Source organism: Trachypithecus francoisi, unplaced genomic scaffold (genome assembly GCF_009764315.1).
Source record: "Trachypithecus francoisi isolate TF-2019V2 unplaced genomic scaffold, Tfra_2.0 Lachesis_group20, whole genome shotgun sequence".
In the NCBI taxonomy this organism is placed as follows: Eukaryota; Metazoa; Chordata; class Mammalia; order Primates; family Cercopithecidae; genus Trachypithecus; species Trachypithecus francoisi.
The window spans coordinates 48,702,206-48,729,751 of record NW_022681466.1 but is presented as its reverse complement, the minus strand read 5'-3'; the positions used below and the strand labels follow the sequence as shown (position 1 = coordinate 48,729,751).

Genomic DNA, 27,546 nt, shown 5'->3' with positions numbered 1-27,546 from the left:
TCCTACAAACTAATGTAGCCTTGTTAGACTCTACGCCTTCAATTTCAAATTCTGAAAATTCTGCAAAAGCTCTGGCTAAAGTCATGTATTTGCTGGAGGTGACAGATGGAGGTTAAAATGAATGGCTCCATATTCAACTATTACTACAGTGTCTTGTATACAGTATGTACGTAATAAATGTACCAATGTCTGAAAATCTGAAATGATTATAAGCTGAGAGTAACAAAACTATAAAGGCATTTCTCAAAGCACACAATTTATTTCCTGGGGGGAGGCGAGTAGAATCTCTTAAATAATTTAAAACAACCTTAATCTATGAAATTGCTATGTAACTTACCCCTTTATCTATTTTACGTGCACTTGGGAAAACTTAAAACAGTTTTGCTAATATGGATTTGCCAGGCACTAATCTTTGAAGTTACAAACACATATTATTAATAATTCATTTAACCCTTAGGACAAACCCAGTCCTACAGACAAGAAGACTGAGGCACAGAGAGGTTAAGTAACTTGCTCAAAGATCACAGCAAGAATGTAGTAGAACCAGAATTTGAATCTCAACAATCGGACTCTTAATCACTATGATAATGGGTATTGGTTATAGCTGATGTAGAAGTATGTCATTTTGATTAATATTTGAGGTGATTTCTACAAAAGTTGTGCATCCAAAACTTGATGAGAAATGTAACATCCTATCACTATGCTGGTATGTAATAAATCTGATTGACCCCTGTCAACTGGATTGACAGAGGTAGTTAATACTGCAAGTAGGGTTAAGCACCCAAGCCTAGATTATGATTTTTCATTTTATAAGTTTAAGGAGTGAGGTTTAGCTATAAACCTTAGAAGAAATGGAGCCAAAGCTTGCAAGGAAACATACACACGCACACCAAAACTCAGCTATTTTGAAACTCCACTTACTTTAACGTTTAAGTCAAACTAAAACTGTTTACATATTACTCTATCAAGGGTGAAATAACCGCATGTAAATGGCTTTCTAAAACAAATCCACATCTTGGAAGCCCATTTTGGGGCGATGAGTTGTGACTACGTTCTCAAGGAAGTCAGTAACACAAGGGCTCCATCCACTAACTCCTTGAAAAAAACCAAAACCATGAACGTCTTGTCAAATTCAGACAGTTTATCTTGGCACTGGCAAGTACACCAGTCTCTTCGATGTCTGGAAACGTGTCTAATTACGTTTAGAGAGTAACTAAAAAAATAGCCAGTGTCCCGGAACAGACAGCTCAGGGATCATTCCATAGCATCCTGAATGACAGGATGGAACTACGCCAGGAGGAAAAAAAAAAAAAAAAGGCGGGGCGGGGGGCGCGAAGAAAGAAAGAAAAGAAGCAAGTGTAAAGCCGGGATGAGACGCTAACCTCTCTCTAAAATAACCCTCCAGTCCTCCTAGGGCCTTCGGGGCCACCGCAACTCTCGCTCAAGTAATTTCCCTTCAGTTTCCATGAGGTCACCGGCCCGCCCACATCCCTCACCTGGCGCGGGGAAGCGCGCCCGCCGCCCGGCACACCTCCTGCACCCAAACCCAGGACAGCGCCCAGGGCTCCCCTCTCAGGGAAGCGCGGCCCTTGAGCTCGACACGCCCCCCGCACCCCAAAGCGGCCGCACCCCAGGGGCGTCCGTTCTCGGGAAAGCGCAGCTGCGGAGCTCGGCAGACCCCCGGACACCGCAGCCCGGCCGCCCTCCATCCCTGGAGCTTGGGCGCCCCCCGACACCCCGGATCCGGCCGCGCCCAGAGGCGCCCCCTCTCGGGAAAGCGCAGCCCCGCGCCCCTGCGCGCGGCCGCTCCGCCCTCACCTGAGCCTGAGGTTAGCCATGAACTCGGGCATGGAGACGGTGTCCATCAGCACGAAGTCCGCCTTGCCGAACTCCAGGCTCTCCTGCTCCGCCATGGCGCCGGCGCGGGGGCTCAGGTGGGCGCGCTCGGGCCGCCGGGGCCGCTCCGGGGGCCCGCGATGAGCTCGGGAGGGGCCGGGGCGAGGCCTCGCCGCGAGGCTACGGGGAGGGGGCGCGCACGCCGCTCGGCGGGTCCGGACCGGACGGAGGCCGCCCCGCTGCTCCTCGGCGCCTTCTTGGCCGCCGCGGCTCCGAACGGGACGCACCCGGCAGTTTCCGCTCCTCCTGCCGCGGCTGCCGGGACACCGAGACGGAGACGGCGGCGGCTGGTCCCGCCTCCGGCCTGGGGCTCGCCCCGGCGCCGCCCCGCCCAGGCCTCCCGACTCCGCCCCGCCCGGCCCACTGAGGAGCCCGCCCCAGCCGCGGCCCTGGCCGCCGCCTCTTCACCTGGGCGGCGCGCACGCGCGGGTTGGCGGCGGGGACGCGCGCTTGGCCAGGCGGCGGCGGCTGGGCGGCAGCGCCCCCTGGGGACAGGCGCTGGGATCTCAGGCGGCCAAGAGGATGGCACACTTGGTAGCTGCCAACAAAGTTAGAAAAGTAGTTCGTGGAGCTTTTTGCGAGGACAATTCATTATGATTCGGTCACCCTGCTCCAAAACCCACTCCCGCCTCTCTACTCACACCCTGCCCATTTTTGAAGTGGTGGTTCAAGCACAGACTGAGAGATAATAATAATGCCTAACATTTTGGAGGCACCAAAAATGCCCAGAGCTGTTCTCAGCGCCTTAGAGAACTTTTAGCAAACTTGCCACACGACTAGGAAGTGGAGCAACTGCGGTTTCGCGCAGGTCATTTGACTTAGGAGCCGCAGCGTTCAACCACGTCTGACCACCTCCAATCTCCAATAGCCTATTTTCTCTTCCACTCATCCGAGCATGTCATCAGACATGACCTTATATGATTATTAAGTTTTTAATATATCTGTGTGTCATCTCTCCAGGATTATTGCAGATGACTTGAGCATGGGACCATCCTTTGGGCATCCACCAAATACCTATTATACTACTTTGCATATATAAATATGAAATCCATATTGGTTCAATGGAATGAAGTGAGTTTTAAGTAGTCTCCAATTTACCGACACATTGGTTGAGTTTGGAAAATTGTTTTTGAACTTAGAATGAGTTTTCCCAAAGAAAATATACTACAAATGACTCTTTTCTTTCTTTCTTTTTTTTCTTTTTTCTTTTTCTGGAGACAAATTATCCCTCTGTCACCCAGGCTGGAGTGCAATGGTGAAATCACAGCTCACTGCAATCTCAAACTCCTGGGCTCAAGCAATCCTCCAGCCTCAACCTCCCGAGCAGCTAGGACTACAGGTGTATGATACTATGCCCAGCTATTTTTTTAAATAAATGACTTTCTAAGGTATCTACATTTATTCAGTCCTGTGTTTCTGTTAGGACATCTTCTATTACAAAATCTACTAGGAAATCTAGAGACCTCCAAGGACCTGGCTGGGCTTCAACTCTGTGTGAGTTTGAGATGAGTAAACCAGACTGAAGGACCTTGCCCAAGGCCTGCTTCAGCTGCCAGCCACCCACGCTTGCCAAGAGAAAGGAAAGTGGCTTTGTCACCTCCTGAGGGACTGCCTTTGACATCAGAAAACCACCCCAAGCCCTGGCACCAGCAGAGCTGGGCTGCATCTGACTACCATTAGCAGCTGTCCTTCAGAAGGAGGAGATCCACCTGTCTGGATCTCAGTGTCCTCCTTCGTGGAATAAAAGCTCTGGAATAAGGTAGGACTGACCTATGGTTGGGTCATTTGTGGAGATGTCGGTCAGTGGCTAAGTAGGTTATTGCATAGGGTATGGCTGTATTCCTAATGTTTGTATTGGCATGTTTAAACATAAGCAGAACTGAACTTCAAAAAGGAAGGAAAGAAATCTTGAACTATGTGCACTTTGGAGTATCCAGGGACCACACCCCAAAACCTATTGGTAAATTACATGTGTGCGTTCCCTGAGCCCTTGTGGGTGTTAAAAATTAGGGCAAAATCCCAGGTTCCAGGAAAAGAAACATCAAGGCTTGCAGACTGAGAGGGTTGCAGAAATTGTACAGTGGGTGGGAGCTATGGTGGGATACAATGTGGTTTCCAAATGGCCAAAGTAAGAGATCCTGATTTTAATCAACATCTTATATAGGAACCCGACATATAAAACACATATACAACATACGCAAAGGGTATTTTATTAATTTCTTGTTTAAGTCCAAATTAGTGTAAAATTAGGCTGTGATGCTCTCTTGATGAACCCAAATCTTTCAATGGGGCTCACTATTAGCCTCAGGATTCCAGTTTACTTTTGTATGTTGTTTTTATTGCACGGTGTCAAGGAAATTCTGGTTTGTATAACTACGCAGTAATTTGTTACCCGTACAACTTTACAGTCAGCATTTCTAGGCCAATGTGCAGTTACAACCTTATTAACCAATGACACACTTGAGCAAATTTCAGGTATATGCAAAGCTGGCAGTAGAGACAGAATGCTGAGGTCTGTATTCAATCGAGGTAACCTAGAGCAAATTAGCTCATTATGAACGTTCTCTGTGACAAAATTTGAGTAGAAACACATTTGGAGATGCATGTTTTTGTTACGGTTTAAAATATACTAAAAATAAAACAAATAAGTTTATATCCCCAATCATGAGACACACAGACACTATAAGCCTCCTGATGTGAACTCCTGGAAAAGACATGTATCATTGACCTGCTAAAAATACATAAATGGTATCTAATCATGAAGAAACATCAAACAAACTCACATTAAGGGGCATCCTACAAAACAATTGACCTGTATTTTTCAAAAATATCAATGGTGTGAAAGACAAAGAGGCTGAGGCACATCACAGTTAAAGGCAATGTGTGATTCTGGACTGGATATCCAACCAGAAAAATGTAAAGGACATTATTGGGATAATTGGTGAAATTCAAATATAGACTCGATGTTAGATAGTAGGATAGTATCAATGTTAGTTTTTCTGAACTTGATCATTTTACTGGGATTCTGCAAGATAATGTCCTTGTTTCTAGCATATATCTGCTAAAGTATTTAGGAGTAAAATGATGTCTCAAACTGTTTGGCAAGAATAATAAAAATAATAATAAGGAGATGAGGAGGTGGAAGGAGGGTATGGATATATATTGGTAGACATATAAATGATTAAAACAAATGATGCAAAATACTAACAACTGGTAAAGTCATTAAAAATATATGGGACGGCCAGGCGCAGTGGCTCAAGCCTGTAATCCCAGCACTTTGGGAGGCCGAGATGGGCGGATCACGAGGTCAGGAGATCGAGACCATCCTGGCTAACACTGTGAAACCCCGTCTCTACTAAAAAATACAAAAACTAGCCGGGCAAGGTGGCGGGCACCTGTAGTCCCAGCTACTCGGGAGGCTGAGGCAGGAGAATGGCGTGAACCCGGGAGGCGGAGCTTGCAGTGAGCTGAGATCCGGCCACTGCACACCAGCCCCGGCGACAGAGTGAGACTCCGTCTCAAAAAAAAAAATATATATATATATATATATGGGACTTTTGAGGGGATTTTCTTTTGTACTATCCTCACAACTTTTCTGTAACTTTGAAATTAGTTTGAAATTTATTTATTTTATTTATTTATTTATTTTGAGACAGAGTCTCGCTGTGTCGCCCAGGCTGGAGTACAGTGACACAATCTTGGCTCACTGCAACCTCCGCCTCCAGGGTTCAAGCGAGTCTCCTGCCTCAGCCTCCTGAGTGGCTGGGACTACAGGTGTGTGCCACCATGCTCGGCTAATTTTTGTATTTTTAGTAGAAACGGGGCTTGATCGTGTTGGTCAGGCTGGTCTCAAGCTCCTGACCTCGTGATCTGCCCACCTCAGCCTCCCAAAGTGCTGGGATTACAGGTGTGAGCCACCACACTCGGCTTGAAATTTAAACTTAAAAATTAAATAGCAATCTAAAACTGTCCTAAAATAAACTTTTTTGCTTTAAAAAATTAAATAGCACTTAGAAATAAAAGTCACGTCAGAATTTTGCAAACCTTCCAGAACTGAAGAACCAGCAGATATTTTTGAAAACCCTGGTCCAGGGTACTTCTTAGCTCTGTTTAGCATAGATGTGCTAGGAGATTGTAAACACTGAACAGGTAATTCTAAAAACAAAAATAATTAGATGTCAAATATATCCATATATGCTGGAGAAGGTGCATCCTGTTCTCTGCCTGAAATTCTCCCTGCCACCCCACCCCTCACTCCTATGACCTAGCTAACTTCTGCTCATCCCTCTGCTCTCAGTCTCAACATCACTTCCTCCAAGAAATCTTCCATAATCTCCTAAATCAGAATTGGCTTTTCCTCCTCTCATACAGCATCCTGGAAGTGCTGCCCCCATTACAGCACTAAATGCCCTTGAGCCTATTGTCCATCTCTCTGACTTGTGTGTAAGGGCCATGAGGGCTGGAAGCTGTCTTTTCTGTTTTTTGATGTAAACGTAACTCTGGCACCTCCTAGCATAGTGCCTAAAAGATGAAGTGCTTAATAAACCCTTGCTTGATAAATGAATATGAAACGGTCTATGAACCTATGGGTCATAAAATGTGAGACTGTAAATCCATCCCCGTTGGTAGATTTTCTGCATTGCAAATTAGTCGTTGTACAACATTAACCTCAGTCTCATCTCCTGCCCCGGAAGTAGATCTCAGGGCTGTGTTTGTTTCTTCCCTGGGGCCAGGCCTGCACACTGTGTGTTCACACTGAACAAAAGCTGCTGTTCCAAAAACCATTCTGTAGTTACCAGTGGCTGCAGAGGGTCTACTCTTGATGATCCACGAAAATCAACCCTGAATTTTCCACCACAAATATTTATTCCCATTCAACTTTCCCAGAATGTTTCTGGGCTGCCCTGCCCTCCCTCCCTTTACCAGGGGCTCTGCATCCAAGGAAGACGACTCTTTCAGTATGAGTCTGGCAAGACAGAAACAGGATGGCTAGGAAAACAACAACAACAACAACAATAGTCACACAGCATATTCTAAGGGCATTTTATAAATTTATTTTATAATCCCATATTATCACAGAGCAGAAGTAGAAAGGCAAATATATCTTGCAAAATAACCTCATTATGTACTTACAGCCATATAGAAATGATTTGGAACTCTGCCTTAGAAAATATCCAAAACATACCTCTTCCTCTTTACTGCATGAGCCTGGGTTTGAACTAAGAATGATATATCAGAAATAGCATATGTACTTTTCATGGTTTCTGAAGCCTAAACATTATTTAAGTATAAAGAGACCTGACAGTTGCCTCTCTGATGTCATTGATGACTTTTACCCACCTGTAGAGTCCCTTCTCTCCCCTAACCCCTGACCTGACAATATAGACATCTCATAGGACAAAGGATAGGGAGTTTTCATGGCTGGGATCACTACCCTAAACCATCCTGAAAGCCCAAAAAGTGATTGTTAAAGTTCATCTTCTCACCTCTAACTCTTAAAGACAGAAGACTAGCCAGCCAATTGCTAATGACTTGGCTTTGAGTTCTAGAGACTTCTTTTCCCTATCGTTCCTGTGGTCCAGCTGTGCTTACCTGTGATGGTGTTGAGTTGGGGACAGGAATGACTGTGATACCACAGACAGAGCTCCTTTTAACTAATCAAGCTAAGCACAGAGGGAGTTGGGAGATGTCAGCTGAAGAGGGGAGGAGATAGAGGAGGAAGAGAAGGAAGGAGCTTCTACTACAAGGGTGTCGGTAGCAAGAGGAGAGTAGCAAGGTACTGCTTCTCAATTTTAGGTTTCATCATCCTTTAATAAAAACATGTGGACTTCCGGCCGGGCACAGTGGCTCACGCCTGTAATCCCAGCACTTTGGGAGGCCTAGGTGGGTGGAACATGAGGTCAGGAGTTCAAGAGCAGCCTGGCCAACATAGTGAAACCCCATTTCTACTAAAATTACAAAAATTAGTTGGGCATGGTGGTGCCCACCTGTAGTCCCAGTTACTTGGGAGGCTGAGGCAGGAGAATTGCTTGAACCCGGGAGGCAGAGGTTGCAGTGAGCTGAAATCATGCCACAGCACTGCAGCCTGGGCAACAGAGCGAGACTCTGTCTCAAAACAAAACAAAACAAAACAAAACAAAGAACACCTGTGGACTTTTTCTCTTGAGACAAATATATTAAGCACATACACAGAACAGTTTGCACATGAGCCACCTCTTCACCTCCACCCCTGGAAGTAACCTTTCTTCTATGGGCCCCAAGTTAAGGGCTCCTGAGCTAATGGAAAGATCACACCACAATTCCTGATTGTTATGGAATGGAGAAGAATTGTAGCAAGCCATTACCGTCAGTATCCTGTGAGTCACCAGACAGGGACTGTCCCAATAACTCATCCGCCTGTGTGGGCAGACAAGCCACAGATGTAAGGCCACAGGAAAGATAGAATCAGAGGGTGGAGGCGGACAACCTGGAACTGCTTCCAGAATTATTCCTGCTTACTATGACGTAGTTTCTGACTATAAACATTGAAAGGGAATGCATCTTTTTAGTAATTACGGAAGTGTTTATCATGCTTGGTTGGAGTTGGCTGTTCAGGTATATCCCTAAACTCTCTAGGACAGGGGCTGTGCCCAGCTCATCCTCATATCTACAACCCCTCAAGCTGTGCCTGGTACCCAATGGGTATTTCTGGAGTAGAGTAGGTGAATTAATTAGCAAGTTAATTAGTAAATGGATGTGTGTAGATGTATTGTTCCATTTTAAGGGCCATGTGGCCTTTCCTTAAGCCCCAAACCAGATAATCACTAAATCTCAAGCAATTCTGGCCATTGGAAGCAGTCCTAGAGCTAGAAAGTTTGAGAGTGTGATAGGAACCCATGAGAGGGAAAACAAAAAGACATATCACAATCTATTCATGGATTGATGGTGTCTTAAGGCAGGATGTCTCAAGCTTAAAGTGCAGAAGAATCACTTAGGGGGCCAGGTGCAATGGCTCATGCCGTAATCCCAGCACTTTGGGAGGCTGAGGTGGGTGGATTATGAGGTCAAGAGATCGAGACCATCCTGGCCAACATGGTGAAACTCCATCTCTACTAAAAATACAAAAATTAGCTGGACATGGTGGCAGGTGCCTGTAGTCCCAGCTACTCAGGAGGCTGAGGCAGGAGAATCGCTTGAACCTGGGAGGCGGAGGTTGCAGTGAGCCGAGATCGTGCCACTCCTTTCCAGCCTGGTGACAGAGCAAGACTCCGTCTCAAAAAAACCAAAACCAAACAAACAAAGAAATCACTTAGGGATCTTGTCAAAATGCAGAGTTTGATTTAGTAGGTCCCGGTCCTGAAATTCTGCTTTTCTAATAAGCTCCCAATTGATGCTGATGCTGCTGGTTCTGAGACCACACTTTAAGTAGCAAGATTCTAAGGACTAGAATGTTGTTACTTAAACATCATGTTTAAGTATGATGATATACATAAAGGAGGATATGTTTGGTCATATCAAACATCCTCCTTTTTAGATGGATAAACCGAGTCCCAGGAAGAGTGGCTGACTAACTAGATCAAAGTGAGGCAGTGGTAGAGCTGAGACCAGAACTCAAAATATCTGGTTTGGGTCGTGTGATGGGTAGTTCCCACTACCCAGCATGGACATTCAATTAAGAGATAGAGCCGGGAGGCTGGGGCAGGAGAATTGCTTGAACTCAGGAGGCAGAGGTTCCCGGGTGAGCCAATATTGGACCCTGGGTGACAGAATGAGACTCTGTCTCAAAAAAAAAAAAAAAAGAGATTGCATTTCATGAGACAAAGTTCAGGAGGTAAGGTAAGGAAAAGTGAGGGAGAGCAATACCCTAGATCTTCTCTGGGTAACCCCAGAACTTCTGTTCCTTTCCTGTTTCTAAATATTGGGATGATGGCTTCCTTTTCTCTGTCCCCTTTTTCTCCTAAAAGCTTAGAGTAGAGGTTAAAGAGGAGATATTCTTGGGACTGGAAGAAAAGAAAACCATTCCAATTCCAAGTACTTTGCTACTTTGTCAGCTGGAGGGAAGAAAGGAATTGGAATGGTTTTCTTCCAAACCCAACAATATCTAGTAACTAGTACAAGATATGATAATAATAAATAGTACTAGATACTACAACTACTACAATATCTAATACCTAGTACTAGTTAGTACTAGTTTCATCTAGCATTCACATTGGGTCAGTATCTGCAGAATTGACATTCCAGGAAGAGTGCAATATCATATTTAGGGTGATGGATAATCTGCTCCCCCAAACCGCTTTCCTCCTGCCATTTATCTAAAGTTTCTCAGTTTTTCAACTGGTAAGCTGCAGCAGTATCCATCTGCTAGGGTTAAGATCCTGAATTAAAATATACAACATGACCCTCTGACTTTTTCCAATCAACTGGATTAATTCTTCAGAAAATCTAGAGGTATAAATAATATGAGCCAGGCTTATATCCAAATCTGACAACCTGAACCCTGAAGAAATTATATAGGGGAAAATTTCAATCTAGGAGATCCCAGAGGTCATGTAACCCAATATCTCATCCAATGCCTGAATCCCCTCTGTAATATGCCACAATATCTGCACCTACCTGGGACATTTGCCTCATTAGGCCTCCCTCATGCCCAGAAGATCTATCTACATAAAAACAGCTCACTCATCTGTAATCCCAGCACTTTGGGAGGCCAAGTGGGCGAATTACGAGGTCAGGAGTTCCAGACCAGCCTGGCCAACATGGTGAAACCCTGTCTCTGCTAAAAATACAAAAATTAGCTGGGCATGGTGTTGCATGCCTGTAATCCCAGCTACTCAGGAGGCTGAGGCAGGAGAATCACTTGAACCCTGGAGGCGGAGGTTGCAGTGAGCCGAGATCGTGCCACTACACTCCAGCCTGGGTGACAGAGCGAGACTCCATCTCAAAACAAAACAAACAAACAAACAACAGCTCACTCACTCTTAGTCCTGAACCACTGCCCAGACTCGCTCCATGCCCTGTATGCCAACCATCTCCCAACTGTCCCATCTTCGTTTTCCTCATTATCCCTATTTATGAGCTTGACTTGTCCTTTGGAGTTGATATGCCACCAAGGTAGGACCAGCTTGAAGTGAATTGTAATCAAGTTGGGGGGCCACGGTCAGGGCCAGGTAGAAAGGAACCTCCTACTTTTCTCAAGTTGACATGTCTTTAGGGTTTCTGTCCATAAAATTCCAACTCTGATTTCACCGATCTTTTTGAGGTCCAGTGTCTCAATGTCTCAGTCTGACTTTGCTTATCTCCTCATAATGTCACTTTCTCTTAGTGTTCTCATCCTTTCCAAGTCTCTACTTAGCTCTCCTGAACTGAATAGGATTCAGTTCAGAGTAGCATCCTCCCCGTACTTAGGAGGCAGTGGTGGCACAGTGGTACCCAAACTTTAGATACCTGCACCAGAGGCTTAGAGATCTGAATTTTAATAAGCAGCTGAGGAGATTCTGCCGCAGGTGGGCAGGGAGCCAACCAAACTTGGGGAAATATTGAGGGGAATTTTGGTGTCATACACTGGAGTTCAAGTCCTAGGTCTGTCTATGACCTTGAACAAATTAGCTCATTTGCATAAGCCTCAGTTTCCTCACCTTTAATAAAGATGAGAAAAACCCACCTCCAAGTGTGAAGTGAGGTGACATCTATAAAGTGCTTTGTGTAATTTAATGTGGGCAGTAAGCACTCGGTAAATACAAGCTAGCATTGCTATTAGTGCAATTGCTGCTTTTATCTTCAGAATAGGGAGTTACTAGAAGCAGATAATTTGTGGCATGTCCTTTTTAGCAGACTGAGATTTCTAATTGATGCCTGTGAGTCTCTGATCACCCTGTGATTTTCCTCTATGTGAGTTTTATGATTCCTGTTGGTGATTTATTACCATTTACATGTATAGCCCTGGGCCTTGCACTTAGTAGGGGATCAAAATTTCCTCTGTGTGTGTGTGTGTGTGTGTGTGTGTGTATGTGTGTTTAAAATAAGAGACAGAGTCTAGCTCTGTCAGACTGGAGTGCAGTGGTGCGATCACAACTCACTGCAGCCTCAAACTCCTGGGCTCAAACAATTCTCCTACCTTAGCCTCCTGAGTAGCTAGGACTATACAGGACTACAGGCATGTGCCACCATGCTTGGCTTATTTATTTATTTATTTATTTATTTTAATTTTTTTTGTAGAGACAGGGTTTCCTATGTTGCTCAGGCTGATCTCAAACTCGGGCTCAACCAATCCTCCTGCCTTGGCCTGCCAAAATGCTGGGATTAGAAGCATAAGCCACTGCACCTGGCTTTCTTGAATATATTTGAATGAGTGAATGCCCTCTATGCTACACCCTCACTGCAACATCACATTTCTTCTTCCCATTCCCCGAGTGCTCTCCAGCATCCTCCTGACATACAGCCCTGGTTTACGTCCCATTTCCCTGTTGCACGTGAAGAGTGACATCCTATGGAGCCTTGATTGTTATCTGCCAATTTGTATTTACTTATTTGCATTAAAACTTCTGATTCACTCTGTGTTAAAGTGTGACTTGAATTTGTTTAAAATAATGAGAAAAAAACAACAAAAACAAAGCAAAACGAAAAACCTTCTGATTTACTCTATCATACATGCTCTGTGTATATATGGCATTTTATTTTGTTTTGTTTTGTTTTGTTTTGTGGCAGAATCTCACTGTGTTGCCCAGGCTGGAGTGCAGTGGTGTGATCCCGCTCACTGCAACCTCCACCTCCCAGGTTCAAGCGATTCTCCTGCCTTAGCCTCCTGAGTAGCTGGGATTACAGACACCCGCCACCACACCTGACTAATTTTTGTATTTTTAGTAGAGACGGGGTTTCACCATGTTGGCCGGGCTGACTTTTTTTTTTTTTTTTGAGACGGAGTCTCGCTCTGTCGCCCAGGCTGGAGTGCAGTGGCCAGATCTCAGCTCACTGCAAGCTCCGCCTCCGGGGTTTATGCCATTCTCCTGCCTCAGCCTCCCGAGTAGCTGGGACTACAGGTGCCCACCACCACGCCCAGCTAGTTTTTTGTATTTTTCTTTTAGTAGAGACGGGGTTTCACCGTGTTAGCTGGGATGGTCTCAATCTCCTGACCTTGTGATCTGCCCGTCTTGGCCTCCCAAAGTGCCGGGCTGATATTGAACTCCTGACCTCAAGTGATCCGCTCGCCTTGGCCTCCCAAGGGATTACAGGCGTGACCCACCACACCCGGCCATATATGGCATTTTAAAATAGAGAATTAAAAGGTGAGACTGGTGACTTGAGAGTAAGAGTTGGGGGTGGGGTGGGGGCATGGTTTTGACAACCAGGCAACAAGGAACTACTTTTTCCTTTCATACTTGTTCCTTTCCAGTACATAGAGGTATTCTGTTTACTTTTTGTTGTCGTTGTTAACTCAGGCACTATTCAAATTTTTTTTTCAGGGTTTTAAATTCAGGACTTTGCAGAGTATCAAAGAAATAATTCAGAAGAATTCAACCTACGCTATAAATAAGTTACATTTGAATACATGTAGCAATGAATTGATACATGTAGCAATTATGTAGAGCACATGTGTAACTGCAACATTGTGGGGCTCTGGTGTTCAGTTTTGGAAGGAGGTAGAATGTGAGCTAGAAAGCAAAGGCTCCAGGGCTGGCTCTGCCACTCAGACACTATATATGACCCTGTACAAGTCACTTAAGTCCTCTGAACCTCAGTGTCCTTCTCTGTTAAGTGGAGTAATGCTAATATCTTACCTCATAGCATTGCTCTGGTAATTAAATGGGATAAAGAATGTTAGTGTGGCATCCGGGACATAGTTAGGGCTCCTAAGTTGACAGCACTATTATTATCTGTCATTCCCTTTCACCAGGGCTTGGGTGCAACTTATAACCAGTGGCAGGGGAAAGAGTGTCTGTTCTGATCTGGTTTTTCTCTCCTTTGACACCCTGGTTCTCTGGTGTCCTCTTATCCGTTCGTGTCAGGCTGGTCACTTCCTTGTAGCTGAGCTTATATACTAATTGCAGGAAGTTCACGGCCTATCTACGATTTCTCAAAGTTCAGTCTTGTAGATACAGTGACTTCCTGGCATTCTTGTTCATGCTGTCACCCGAGTTCCTAATTGCTGTTGCATAACCAGGTACATGCTTGCCTTTCAGAGGATGCGTTTTTCTCCTGATGCAAATACAAATACAAGGCATAAGTGCAATGTCTGTGCATAGATGCCTCCTCCACTCCAACCCAAAGCTTGTGTAGTTGTTTCAGGAAGGTTTCATAGATCAATAAATTCCGTATCTGGTTGGTCATTAGATTCACCTGGCATGCTTTAGAAAACTCTATCTTCCAGGTTTCACTCCAAGTCTTTTGAATATAAATCTTAGCGGCTAAGAATCATGTAATAAAAACACCTTGAGTTAGGTACAATAAAAGAAGAACTTCTGAAATGACTGTTGCCTGGTAAATTAATGGCCATTGCATCAAAGTAGCCTCTCTTGTTTGGAGTCTATACCTAATCTCGCTATTTTTTTTTTTTGGAAGAGGGTCTCACTCTGTAACCCAGAATGGAGTACAGTGGCATGATCATGGCTCACTGCAGCCTCCATCTCCTGGGCTCAGGTGATCCTCCCACCTCAGCCTCCCAAGTAGCTGGGACCACAGGCATGTACCCCCATGCCTGACAATTTTTTATTTTTATTTTTTGTAGAGACAGGGTTTCACCACGTTGCCCAGGCTGGTCTCAAACTCCTGGAGTCAAGTGATCCTCCCACCTCAGCCTCCCAAAATGCTGGGATTACAGGTGTGAGCCACTGTGCCGGTCTACACCTAATATCTATTATGGATTCTGAGAGCCTTCATCTTTGCAGGTGTGATCACTAATTTAATTAGGAAAGCATACCTTCAAGCCCTCCCTATAAAACCTTTTCGGAGCACACACTTGCATACAGCCAGTGCTCTGAGCTAGTGGCCTAAGGATTGAGCTTTCAACATGTATTTCATTTGCTTAAATGACCTAAGATTCCCTAAGAACAAGACTGAGCTTTATTTCCCAGTCAAAAAGAAGTATGAGTGGGCCAACTCAGCCACTGGGAAGAAGAGGAGGTGGAGAAAGAAGAGGAGGAAGGAAGCCTATTTTAGTTATGTGGGGAAAATCCTAAAGCAAGTGAGTTGGTGCACTCTTAGAATGGCCAAGAGAGGTATCATGTTAGCGGCCCTGGGTATGATCTTGACTTCAACTTACTGTGATACAGGAGTCCTTCACACATTGTGTTCCTGAAACGTTATGTGCCAACAGCTTTTCTAAATTGGATCTGCTAATGGCTGCTGTCTTCTCTCACTTCATTTTCTTTCTTTTGGCAGCAACTCTGAACACCTGAGCTCTTAATGAATGTCTCTCTCGTATCTGTTGACAGGCAATCTGCAAATCTGTAAACTGATTCTTTTTTCTTTTTTTTTGAGATGGGGTCTTGCTCTGTCACCCAGACTAGAGTGCATTGTTGCAATCATAGCTCACTGCAGCCTCCAACTCCTGGGCTCAAATGATTCTCCCACCTCAACCTCCCAAGTAGGTGAGACTATAAGCCCACACCACCATGCCTAGCTAATTTGTTTGTTTTAGTGGGTTTTTATTTTTTTAGATAGGGTCTCACTATGTTACCCAGGTTAGTTTTGAACTACTGGACTCAAGCAATCCTCCTATGTTGGCCTCCCAAAGTGTTGGAATTATAGAGATGAGCCACTGCACCTGGCCTAAACTGATTCTTAAATGCTCTCTCCTTTTCTTGTAGAGTGGGTATTCACCACCTAGTCTGTTCTGTAACTTTGAAGAGTGGCATAGATCGATTTTCGTCAAATGATGCTCTGTGTTTCTAATATTTCTTAGGAGGGGTAGGCACCCTTGTTCCTTCCTCTTGCCCACCCAACCTCACCCCATGGTATACAAAATTGGTAGAAAACAATCAGGAAAGTCTTCCCCCTCAAAAGCTGGGGAGATTCAAAAGATGTAAGGAGATTTTATGAAATCTTGACTGAGTTTTATGCCTTCATGACAAGGAAGTAAGTTTGAGTGTTCACATGTGTCATACCACAGCTCCCATATTCCAGTAATATCATCTAGAATCTGTTGCTTATCCTGGGAAAAGAAGGGGTAAATGGGATTAAGGAAAGATGGGAGAGGAGAGAAGGTGTATGATATGTAGTGAGGATATATAGAGCAGAGCTTCTCAACCGTAGCCCTGTTGACATTTTGGGGCTGGTTAACTCTTTGTTGTGGGGTTCTGTGCATTGTAGGATGTTAAGCAGCCTCTATGGCCTCTATCTGCTAGATGCCAGTTGCACCCTCCCTCGCGTTTGTGACAACCAAAAATGTTCAGGCATTGCTGAATGTCCTCTGGAGGGCAAGATAACCCCTAGTGGAGAACCGCTGCTCTAGACCCGTAGGGCTGATAGGGCCCTCTATGGGAGTACTTGCATTAAGTAGTCGTTTGGGCATTCCCTGGACATTCCCCTCTAATTAACCTTTCTTTGGCTTGTTCTTAACTGTGTGGTCCTGGCGGGCCACCTTGTACCTCCCAAGGCTTACATCTGTGGCTGGAGTCACTGTCTCAGGGCACCATGAGGATAAAACAAGATATTTGTTGGATAAATGTATTGAGGGTCTAAGTGGTCTAAGTGCAAGCCTTGTTTGCTGTGGGAACTCAGATGAAAATGATGCAGCCTTTATTGTAAAGGGACTCACAATCCTGTGGTGGGAGAAAGTGTTGAGGAGGAAGTATTTCTCGATTATTAGAACCAGGAAAAACTTTTTGAATCTCACCTCAAGCCTCCCTCTCTCCTCCCTCTCCCTCTCACCCCCCGTCTTCCCCTTCTTCCGTCCCTCCCCTCTCTCTCTGTCACACACACACACATACACACACACACACACACACACAGCAAAAAGAAGCTGAGAGCAGTGTGAAAATATGACTTCCTCAATATGTCTCACGTCCAAGCAGAGTTAGGATTAGAGCCTTGGGTAAATGATTCTCAGAACAGCTTCTTTTTACTACTCTGGCTGTCTCTCTAACAAACAAGGACTACTAATGACATGTAGCAACGTGTGATACAGGGCCTGAGAGCAGAGAGTACCAACGTCCTCAGTGGGAGGAGGAACTTAGTAAGTGTGTGTGGAACACAGATAACGGAGCTGGCACTTGGGGAGGAGCCTTACAGGATGGATAGGATCTGAAGAGTGCAGTTAGGTGTCAGCACAGTAGATAGAAGTGACAGATGAACAGTGGGGTGAAGGCTGGAAAATACAGGGACATATCCGAGGAAAACCAAGTTTTCCAGCCTGGCTGAAGACCACAAGGAAGTGATAGGAAGGAAGAGAGGCTGAAGATTGAGAAATGTTAAAGTAAAATGCTTACTTAAAGTGAAATATAACATGGGAAAGCACATTCTAAACTGAGTGTTTTCCATCTTCAGAAGGTGTTGGACGTTAACTCCACGTCTGTTAGGAAAAACCAAGTCACAAAAGTTGAAGTGACTGGAATTAGTCTGTGTTATCCAAACAACGGTTATCTTTCTCACCAGCTCCAAATTCCCCTCCCTCTCTTCTTTCTCATCCCAAGAAACTGCTGGTAGGTACTGTGGACCCCAAAAATCTGAGATAGGTCTCAGTTAACTTAGAAAGTTTTTTTTGTCAAGGTTGAGGATGTGTGTGCATGACACAGTCTCAAGAGGTTCTGATGACATGTGTCCAAGGTGGTAGGGGCACAGTGTGGTTTTATATATTTTAGGGAGACATGAGACATCAATCAATATTTGTAAGATGTATACTGGTTCAGTCTGGAAAGGTGAGACAACTTGAGGTGAAGGCAGGACAACTCAAAGTGTGGAGGAGGCTTCCAGGTCATAGGTAGATAGGAGACAAATGATTGTATTCTATTGAGTTTCTGATTAGCCTCTCCAAATGAGGGAATCAGATATGTATTTATCTCAGTGAGTAGGGGGGTGACTTTGAATAGAATGCAAGGCAGGTTTGTCCTAAGCAGTTCCCAGTTTGGCTTTTCCATTTAGTGATTTTTGGGGTCCCAAGATTTATTTTCATTTCACATTCCCCCTTTTCAAAAATCTTTTGGAGAGGCCAGGCACGGTGGCTCAAGCCTGTAATCCCAGCACTTTGGGAGGCCGAGATGGGTGGATCACGAGGTCAGGAGATCGAGACCATCCTGGCTAACACGGTGAAACCCCGTCTCTACTAAAAAATACAAAAAACTAGCCGGGCGTGGTGGCGGGCGCCTGTAGTCCCAGCTACTCGGAAGGCTGAGGCAGGAGAATGGCGTGAACCCGGGAGGCAGAGCTTGCAGTGAGCTGAGATCCGGCCACTGCACTCCAGCCCGGGCGGCAGAGCGAGACTCCATCTCAAAAAAAAAAAAAAATCTTTTGGAGAAAACATTTTAGGAGACAATTAATCTGGTCTCAGGTTTCGTCTGATCCCTCATGGCTAGGATGGCTTATTTTTAGATAGGTAGGTCTTGAATTACTAGGAAAGTTCATTTTTAGTAGGTTGTGAAGTCTCATGTCCTGTGAAGAGAAAGTAGGGGGAGGAAGGGAGAAAAACAAAAACAAAAGAACAATTTTGGGAAATTGGTATAGGCTATATTACTCTGAAGTCCATACTTTAGTAGGCAGGTATGAAAGTGGCTGATGTATGTGAATAGGTTGCTATTACTTTCTTCTGCAGTTTAAGTTGTCTAGTTTCAGTTCGTAGGGCTTTATGAAAGCACAGCTTAGTTTTCAGTGACTCTAAATTGGGAAGGGTGGAGGGGGAAAAGAAAAAAATTGAAAACAGTATTTTGAAGACTTGTAGCCAAGAAAAATTAGAATTTGGTTTAAACCGTAGAAAACAGTAAAAATCGAACAACATTAAGCAAGACTAGAATCTAATAACAGGTGTACTATAGTTTTTGAAATACAATTTTTCTCTCTAGTTTCCCATTTTTATTAAAGACAAATCATGCTAGGACTGATTTCTTTTATTATAATTGGCCTGATTATTTGTATATAGTGTAGTAAGAAAAATTTTTTTAACATAGGCTTTTAAATTGGCTTTGATGGAACTTTGTTCCATAGAAAGAATCTTAGATAAGAGTTTTTAAAAGCCAAGCCCAGTCATGTGTTTGTACCATCAAATACCTATGAGTTGGATGAATTCTTCTCCTCTTGAGGTTCCGAGATAAACTTGGGGCTCCTGGGCCTGTCAGAAAGTGACGTTCTTTACTCATCATAGGTCAGCCTGGCTGAAGACCTTTATAGGGACTGTGTCAACAAGGTATGAGAGGCCAGTTTTCCCAAGGGGCTTTTTTGGCTCTGTAAGTCAAGTGTGATTCTTTAAAGGAAAGCACACCATTCCCATCAAAGTCTTGGTGAAATAACCAGTTTCTCTAGTCATGTCCTGTTATAAATGAAAATAGATTATTACTGTACTTATGTAAATAATTGTATTTTCAAAAGTTAAGAATAGTCATAAATAGTTTCCAAATTCTGGAGAAATCAGAGAGAAACAAGTATGTTTTAAAGTTTGTTTTATAGGCATATACTAAATAGTTAAAAGTTGTCAATAGCTCAAAAGAAAAGTTTCCTTGACTATGAAAAAAACAAAACAAAGGATCAGCAATAAAGTTTTAAGTAAAAAGTCAAAAAGATTTTTTCAGTTTTCTATTAGGTCACTCCATATAATTAATTCTTGTTCTGTTTGATATTTATAAACATTTCCATTTTCCGTGAGTCTTAAATGTTTTTCTTCTATTCTGATGTCACAGTCTCCAAAGTTATCAGAAATTTGTATTCGAGAGTATCTGTTAGAGCTTTATAGTTGTTTATAAAGCCACCTTCTAAAGAGTACCAAAGCAAGACAACAATTGTCTGTGGATGACAAAGTTTTAGGTCAGTCATAGTTGACGTACAATTGACAAAGAAATTTGTTACTTCTGTGGCACACAATAATTTAACATAACAATTATAATTATTGATAATGTATACTAAGTCATATCAGAATTATAGGAATTTCCCATAATTTTGGAACATATACCAATAACATATTTATATAAATACAGCCCAAATAAAATCAAATATCATTTCATATTTGACTTGTTTCCTGTGTAATTTGTATATCAAATAAGTCAAACTAGGACTTTTGGGAAACCCAATATCTTAAAGGATTAATTTTTGGACTTTAGGCAACCTAATATCCTAAAGGATTAATTAGGTCAGAAAAAAGACATAATTTATAATTTGATTTTGGAAATTTTGTAAAATATCAAAGGTTAAAAACATCTGATATCACAGGTCATTGTAAAACAAGTCATTCATCTGACCAACGGGATAACTCAAGGATTTCTTTTTTTTTTTTTTTTTTTTTTTTTTTTTGAGACGGAGTCTTGCTCTGCCACCCAGGCTGGAGTGCAGTGGCCGGATCTCAGCTCACTGCAAGCTCCGCCTCCCGGGTTTATGCCATTCTCCTGCCTCAGCCTCCCGAGTAGCTGGGACTACAGGCGCCCGCCTCGTCGCCCGGCTAGTTTTTTGTATTTTTAAGTAGAGACAGGGTTTCACCGTATTAGCCAGGATGGTCTCGATCTCCTGACCTCGTGATCCGCCCGTCTCGGCCTCCCAAAGTGCTGGGATTACAGGCTTGAGCCACCGCACCCGGCCAAGGATTTCAAAAAAAGGCAAAAACTTTCATTGTTTGAGAGAGGACACTTAATTTTCCAAACGATAAGTCCTAATAAACAGTATGAAGCCAATTAAAAAAAAATTTTTTTTTTTTGAGATGGAGTCTTGCTCTGTCGCCCAGGATGGAGTGCAGTGGTGTGATCTTGGCTCACTGCAAGCTCCATCTCCGGGGTTCACGCCGTTCTCCTGCCTCAGCCTCCCTAGTAGCTGGGACTACAGGCGCCTGCCCCCATGCCTGGCTAATTTTTTGTATTTTTAGTAAAGACGGGGTTTCACCATGTTAGCCAGGATGGTCTAGATCTCCTGACCTCGTGATCTGCCCACTTTGGCCTCCCAAAGTGCTGGGATTATGGGTGTGAGCCACCGCACCCGGCCCTTGTTTTTAAAAATTTTATAAGCAATCTATAAAATTTTAATCTTGGCCAGGTGTGGTGACTCAAGCCTGTAATCCCAGCACTTTGGGAGACTGAGGCGGGTGTATCACCTGAGGTTAGGAGTTTGAGACCAGCCTGGCCAACATGGTGAAACCCTGTCTCTACTGAAAATACAAAAATTAGCTGGGCATGGTGGCATGTGCCTATAATCTCAGTTAAACGGAAGGCTGAGGCAGGAGAATTGCTTGAATCGGGAGGTGGAGGTTGTAGTGAGCCATTATCATGGCACTGCACTCCAGCCTGGGTGACAGAGTGAGACTATCTCAAAAAAAAACAATTTGTTTTTTAAATCTTGACCATAAGATGTAATTTCCATATACCTTTTATAACTTTTATTAAGGAGTCCGTTAATGTTTCAAAAAAACTTTGTTAATCTGACATAGGGGCTTCTGTGTTGATCTTTAATCAGTGTGTCTTTGACATTAATTATTAATTTATAGGGAAACTGAACTTATTTTCTCTCTCAAAATTGGCCCTTACAATCTCACATATTCACCTATTCTGTGATAGTCCCTGGGCCTTGAGGAGTTGAATAATTTTATTTTCTGGCCCTATGACTCAGGATGTAGTTTATTTTAATTGGCATCTTCTATTGGGCCTGAAGATGAGGCTTTAATTGTTCTCAGTGTTTAAGATTTAGCAGGACTTGGTGTCCTTTTTAGTCCCAGGAGTCGAAGTCCTGTAACTCAATGTCACAAGTACTTTAAAAGTACATACAGAAAAATACATGGATGTAATAACCTTAATTAAAAAAAAAAATTTATCTCAGTTTTTTCCCTAAGCAAACCAAAACTTAATAATAATGGCATAGGAATTGTTTCAATAAAATGTAAAATCTGTTAGACCAGTTACCAAAAGGTAAAAGAAAAGCCCTTCTATACTGTACAGAATATTATGTTGGAAGAAGATATTCCTTTAGACCTTTAAGAAAACATTGTTAGTATTGATCCACAATAAACAGAACTCAAGGAAAAATGATTTATGAGCTGAAAATGAGTTGAAGAGGAACATACTATTTTGTGTCCTTTAAAAGGAGAAAGAAAACTGAAAATGGTGAGATGCAATAAAAGTTGAACTTTGGGCTAAAAAAAAGTTAAAATCTCTTATAATTTATTAAAAGTAAGTCAATCCCTTAAGAAAATTTCATTGTTCTAACCAATTATTTAGTGTAGAAGTGTTTTTAAACATCAAGCCCAATTTCTAGAAAGATGATTATACTTTAATAGACAACTTGATCATATAAAACTTTTTTTAAATACTGAATTTTCTTATTGTGACTTACACAGACTGTTCATGACATGTTTGGACTTTCTGGCTTGTCCTGAACATCCCTCTTTCTTAAACAATCAGTCATTTTACTTGAGGACTAAATCTACCATACAAGACTCTTTCTCATAAAATTATTTCTCTTTATGCTTTCTTACCAAAAAAAAAAAAAAAAAAAAAAAAACCTCTTTACTTTTATAGCTTTCTTCACATCTTTCTTATTTCTTGGTTTCTTTTATCTCGTTTTATACATAACCTTTAAATACATTTTAAATTAGACAGAAGTCATTTACCTAGATTATTTATGAAAACTGTGATAGTCGTCATTTAAAGTTATGGAACTATCATTGTAAAATTATAACCGAGACAGTGAAAAAGATCTGACATAACTGACTCGATCTCGTTTTTAACTTCCAAGTTGTCCTTGTTCATTTTGGGGCGTAGGCTGAAATAACTTTGGGAGGAATTTATAGTTCAGCTTTGAAACAAAGATGATAACAATCCCTTCCCCAAACAAACTTTACTGTCTGTAGACTAGACCATCAAAACTCACAAGATTAGGAGTTATGGTAATCTTACTAAATTTAAGACGTAGTTTTTTATTAAACGAATATCAATATCTTATTAAAGATTATACAAGTTGGCCAGGTGCGGTGGCCACGTCTGTAATTCCAGCACTTTGGGAGGCCAAGGCGGGCAGATCACGAGGTCAGGAGATCGAGACCATCCTCGATAACATGGTGAAACCCCGTCTTTACTAAAAATACAAAAAATTAGCCAGGCATGGTGGCGGGCACCTGTAGTCCCAGCTACTAGGGAGGCTGAGGCAGGAGAATGGTGTGAACCTGGGAGGTGGAGCTTGCAGTGAGCCGAGATTGCGCCACTGCACTCCATCCTAGGTGACAGAGCGAGACTCCATCTCAAAAAAAAAAAAAAAAAAAAAATTACACAAGCAAAGATCATTCTGTTTTTGGGCTGTGTTTATAGTTTTGTAACCCCTATACCAAATTTTGACACCTTTATAGTATTTGGCAGGGATAAGAATGAAATTGTTTAATAAATGCAAACAATAATGTATGTTGGCAATTATTAAGATATTTCTAATATTACTTTACCAACAATGTTAAAGTTAATTTATTAAAGATTTTATTTGTTATATAAACTTGAAAGAGCATTTGACTAGTCTTTTCTTTTTTCCTGATAAAGTATTTGATTCAAGTGTTTTATTTTCTTAAGGCAATTGGAGTTCTTTTATATATTTTCAGTAGTGAAATATTATATATACAACACATAAATATATAGATGTATTAGGCATGCCAATAGAAGTACTTCCTATCAATTCATAAAAATCTTTTTTTTTGCTATCTTAGACTTTCAAATTCTTGACAACCTGTTTTATTATCTTAGGCACTTGTCAGTTAAATAGTCTTAAACTTGTATGTTAAAGGAAATAACTCGAGTAAAAATCTAATAGCAAAATTTACATCGTAAGTTACAGAGAATAAAAGTCTGTGTTAGAGGGACATTAAAATGGATTTAATTGTCATTTGAACATAAAATTATAGAAATTATAAAGTTCTTTTAAATACACACACACGCACCCTATAGTTTTTACTTCAGAACTTTAGCCATGAGATAAATACAAATTCACTGGCTAGCAAAATGAACATGTTGGATCTAAACAGTGGTTTTTATTTGAAGAGAAAAATAATAGCAGATTTAAAGCAGGCAGAAAAGAAAAATAGAGAAAAAGAATTTAGGAACTCCATAGTTTACAGGTCAACATTAGGGCTCTTTTTCTTTGATGTAAATGTGTACAAAGACCATATTCCATTTTGCATAAACTCTGGCAAGTAGAGGTGTCATAAAACCTACGGAGTGTTCGAAAGGGGGTCATTCTCCTTGTTTTCTCCTCATTCTTAGATGATTTCTTGCTTTTTTTCTGAAGAGGGGGAACTGAGCTGTGGCCTCAGGTTTTTTGTGGGGTGGGTTGATGTGTGCTGCTTGTGGCCACACTCCACAATGTGTCACCACTAGGTTGTTGCACCCTCTTACATGTCTGTTTCTCTCTCCAGAGGTCTAAGACTTCTGAGAGGGTTCAAAATGCCGGGTGATCAGTCTTTATACATGTTTCCTGGATGAGTCTTTTTTTAAAATTAATTTTTGTTGGAGATTTCCCTGTGGGGTTGTTGTATGTCATGGGGGTCAACCCCCCAGACACTCCCACAAGGCCCCTGGTCACCCAGGGGCGCCTTTCAGCCAGGAGGAGAAAATGCCCTTTCTCTTCAGAGCTGAGAAAACTCAGTTTTTCATTTATCTATGAAAACAACAGTTCAGTTCCTCATGTAAATGTACACAGACAAGCCGAATCGAGATAAATTTTGGGAGACAAAGTAATAGACAAGACCTCTTAGAATGCATCTCCAAACTAGAATTAGGATCCTTAAACAACAACTTCCTAGGAGAGAAAAAATAAACAACAGCCAAGGGCATTTCCTGTAAACTGTGTTCAACCACCCCTACTTTGTAGTTCTCATCCGCCATTACACACATCAAGGTCAAATCCTCTAACAGTACAAGATAATGTCTGGTACCCCCAAAGCCAAAGAGGTCAGGTCATGTAATACAGAAAAACAGATATTCAGACCTAAGAAAAATCTGCCTATGACGCTTGAAACTAACAAAGAAAACAGAACACCCCAAAAGGGGTGACTGGCACCTTTGTTCTGAATTCTTTTAAAGGGTTCAAGTCATTAGAAGCCTTCTTTAGATTTTTTTGGTACTGTAGATGGCAAAGGGGCAAGGAGGTATAGGGTGGAAGAAAAGTTTCATTTACTTTTCTTTATTTTTTTTAAGACAGGAAGTAAACACTGAAATCAAACACATTTTTTAAACTCTTTTATAGTTGTGAGGAATTTTAGTCAAATGAGAGAGGTTTTGTTACCCATAATTTGGAATTTTCACTTGGATTTAATCAAGTCATGTAAAGCTGGTCAAATCTGATGGGAGAAAGACTGAAACAAACAACAGTGAAAACTCAACAATATGATCACTCAGTGTTCTAATGGCAAGAAAAAATTCAGACCAGCTGGTGGTTAAACTTTAGCCAAGACAAAACTCCAGTTCAGTTATTTACCTAGGGATGAGTCTGAGGCTGAAGACTGCTTTCTACCATCCTAGAAACAGGAGCAAAAGCCCCCAACTCCTCTTCCCTGCTGAGGATGAGCTCAAACTCCATTAAAGGAGTTACCTGCCTTCCATTGTCCTGTAAACAGGAAATCTTGCCTTCCTTGTTGGAAGCAAGTAGAATTCCAAAAAAAAAAAAAAAAAAAAAAAAGGGAGGAGTTGTTTATAAACTTTAGTTCTTGACTAAATCTGAGGAGATGAGGGATTCTCTGGAGGGGGTGCTCACAGACTTCAGTCAATTGTCCTATTGGTTTGAGCCATAAAGTTAGCTCATACTGGTACCAAGCACCAACAGAAGATTTGTCAAAGGTCAGGGGCATCTCTATTGAGAATCCCTTTATGGTTACCAAAATGTGAACCCAGAAAATCTGAGACAGATCTCAGTTAATTTTCGTGTGTTTGGTTGTATGTGTGTGTGTGTTTTGTCAGTTAACTTAGAAAGTTTATTTTGTTAAGGTTGAGGATGTATTCCATGACACAGTCTCAGGAGGCTCTGATGACATATGCCCAAGGTGGTAGGGGCACAATGTGTTTTTGCATATTTTAGGGAGACACGAGACAGCAATCAATATGTGTAAGATGTACATTGGTTCCATCTGGAAAGGGGACAACTTGAGGTGAAGGCGGGACAACTCAAAGTGGGGAGGGGGCTTCCAGGTCATAGGTAGATAGGAGATGAATGGTTGTATTCTACTGAGTTTCTGATTAGCTTCTCCAAATGAGGCAATCAGATGTGTATTTATCTCAGTAGAGGGGTGACTTTGAATAGAATGGGAGGCAGGTTTGTCCTAAGCAGTTCCCAGTTTGACTTTTTCCTTTAGTTTAGTATTTTGGGGTCCTAAGATTTATTTTCCTTTCACAGTACAACAGCCTGTTTCATCAAATGCCTGTCATTGCCCCTTTAGGTGGTTTATCATTATTTTTTAATTCATCATTCAACTTGAAGGTCGCTTATGTTGTTCCACTTGTATATGAATTCATAGAAACCATGAGTACTGGGTGCTGGGTCCGACCACAACTGTTCACTGTAGGAAGCCTTTATTTCTGTCTCACCTTTGTGCTATTTCTCCCCTAGATCCACCCTGATTTCAGCGGGCGCTCCTGGGTCTTGTATGCACTAGGTGCTCTGAATGCTTGGCAACTGGAATGGGTTAGCCTGGAGGCATTTAGACTGTCCTTCTACAACCACAGAAGAGCTATCACTGGCAGAGAGATCCTTGGCGCAGTTAAGCAGAGATCTTCTCAGAAGAGCTTTTGAACAAATGAAGTTGTTCGGAATGGCCTTGTTAAAATGACTCACTTGTCAAAACAATTGGATGTGTTGGAAGGCTGGGTTGGAAGACAAGATGTCTGAGAAGCTGTCCTGCTGCATGAGGAGTTTCACTGCTACACACCTAATCTCCCGGTCCTGTGTTTTTGGCCTCCAGCTTACTTCGTGAACATAATAAAGGAAACGCATTTTCTCTTGTGCATGCTGTGTGTGCATGTGTGTATGTGTTTATTGTCTATGGCTTTTAATTTCTTATGTATGCTAATCCCCTGTTTTGCACTTACCCATTGTATTCTTTGCAGGACACAACTAGATCGATGACACTGTATAGCCATCATCTCTCCCCACTCCAGACTGAGGGTGGAGATGGCTGCACTAGAATGAACTGAGATCACAAAGGATTGGGGGGCAAAGTGGAGGGCACAGATGTGGGAGTATTAATCCAGGGAGAGGGGAGCTCGAAAGTAGACAGTATTGTCCAAACTTGCAGTGTAATGAGGACTGCTGCCAGCTTCTGGCTTTCTCCCTATCCACCTGTGCCTGCCTCTCCAACCCCCACCCACAACCTTTGCTTTGGCCATAATCTTCCCTTTTACCTGGCTTGTGTAGATAGCTATGGCTCTTGGCAGTGTTGAGACATTGTTTAGACTTCATGAGGAAAGATGATTTTTACAATTTAAGCACCTCTGCCATGATTTATGGGAACTAAAGCAAAAGGTATCTGCTTGCTCTTTGAGTATAAGAATTGTGGCATTGGTTATCTATGTAGCATTTCTGTATAATAAC

The 27,546-nt window shown here is 42.4% G+C and overlaps 1 protein-coding gene and 1 long non-coding RNA gene across 3 annotated transcripts in view; one reads left to right on the top strand and one right to left on the bottom strand.

Annotated features, from left to right (window-relative positions):
• Positions 1-2,153, bottom strand: part of MYO1D (myosin ID) — a 378,217-nt gene extending 376,064 nt beyond the window's left edge. For both annotated transcript variants that reach the window (XM_033184221.1, XM_033184222.1), the window contains exon 1: positions 1,819-2,153. In XM_033184221.1, the coding sequence (XP_033040112.1) occupies positions 1,819-1,913 (95 nt within the window). In that variant the 5' untranslated portion in view covers positions 1,914-2,153. The remainder of the gene's footprint in view (positions 1-1,818) is intronic.
• A 1,002-nt stretch (positions 2,154-3,155) lies between these two features.
• LOC117067541 lies at positions 3,156-26,962 on the top strand. The gene is made up of 2 exons (XR_004430778.1): positions 3,156-3,655; positions 26,566-26,962. It is a non-coding gene; the product is annotated as an uncharacterized LOC117067541 (long non-coding RNA).
• The last annotated feature ends 584 nt before the right edge of the window (positions 26,963-27,546 follow it).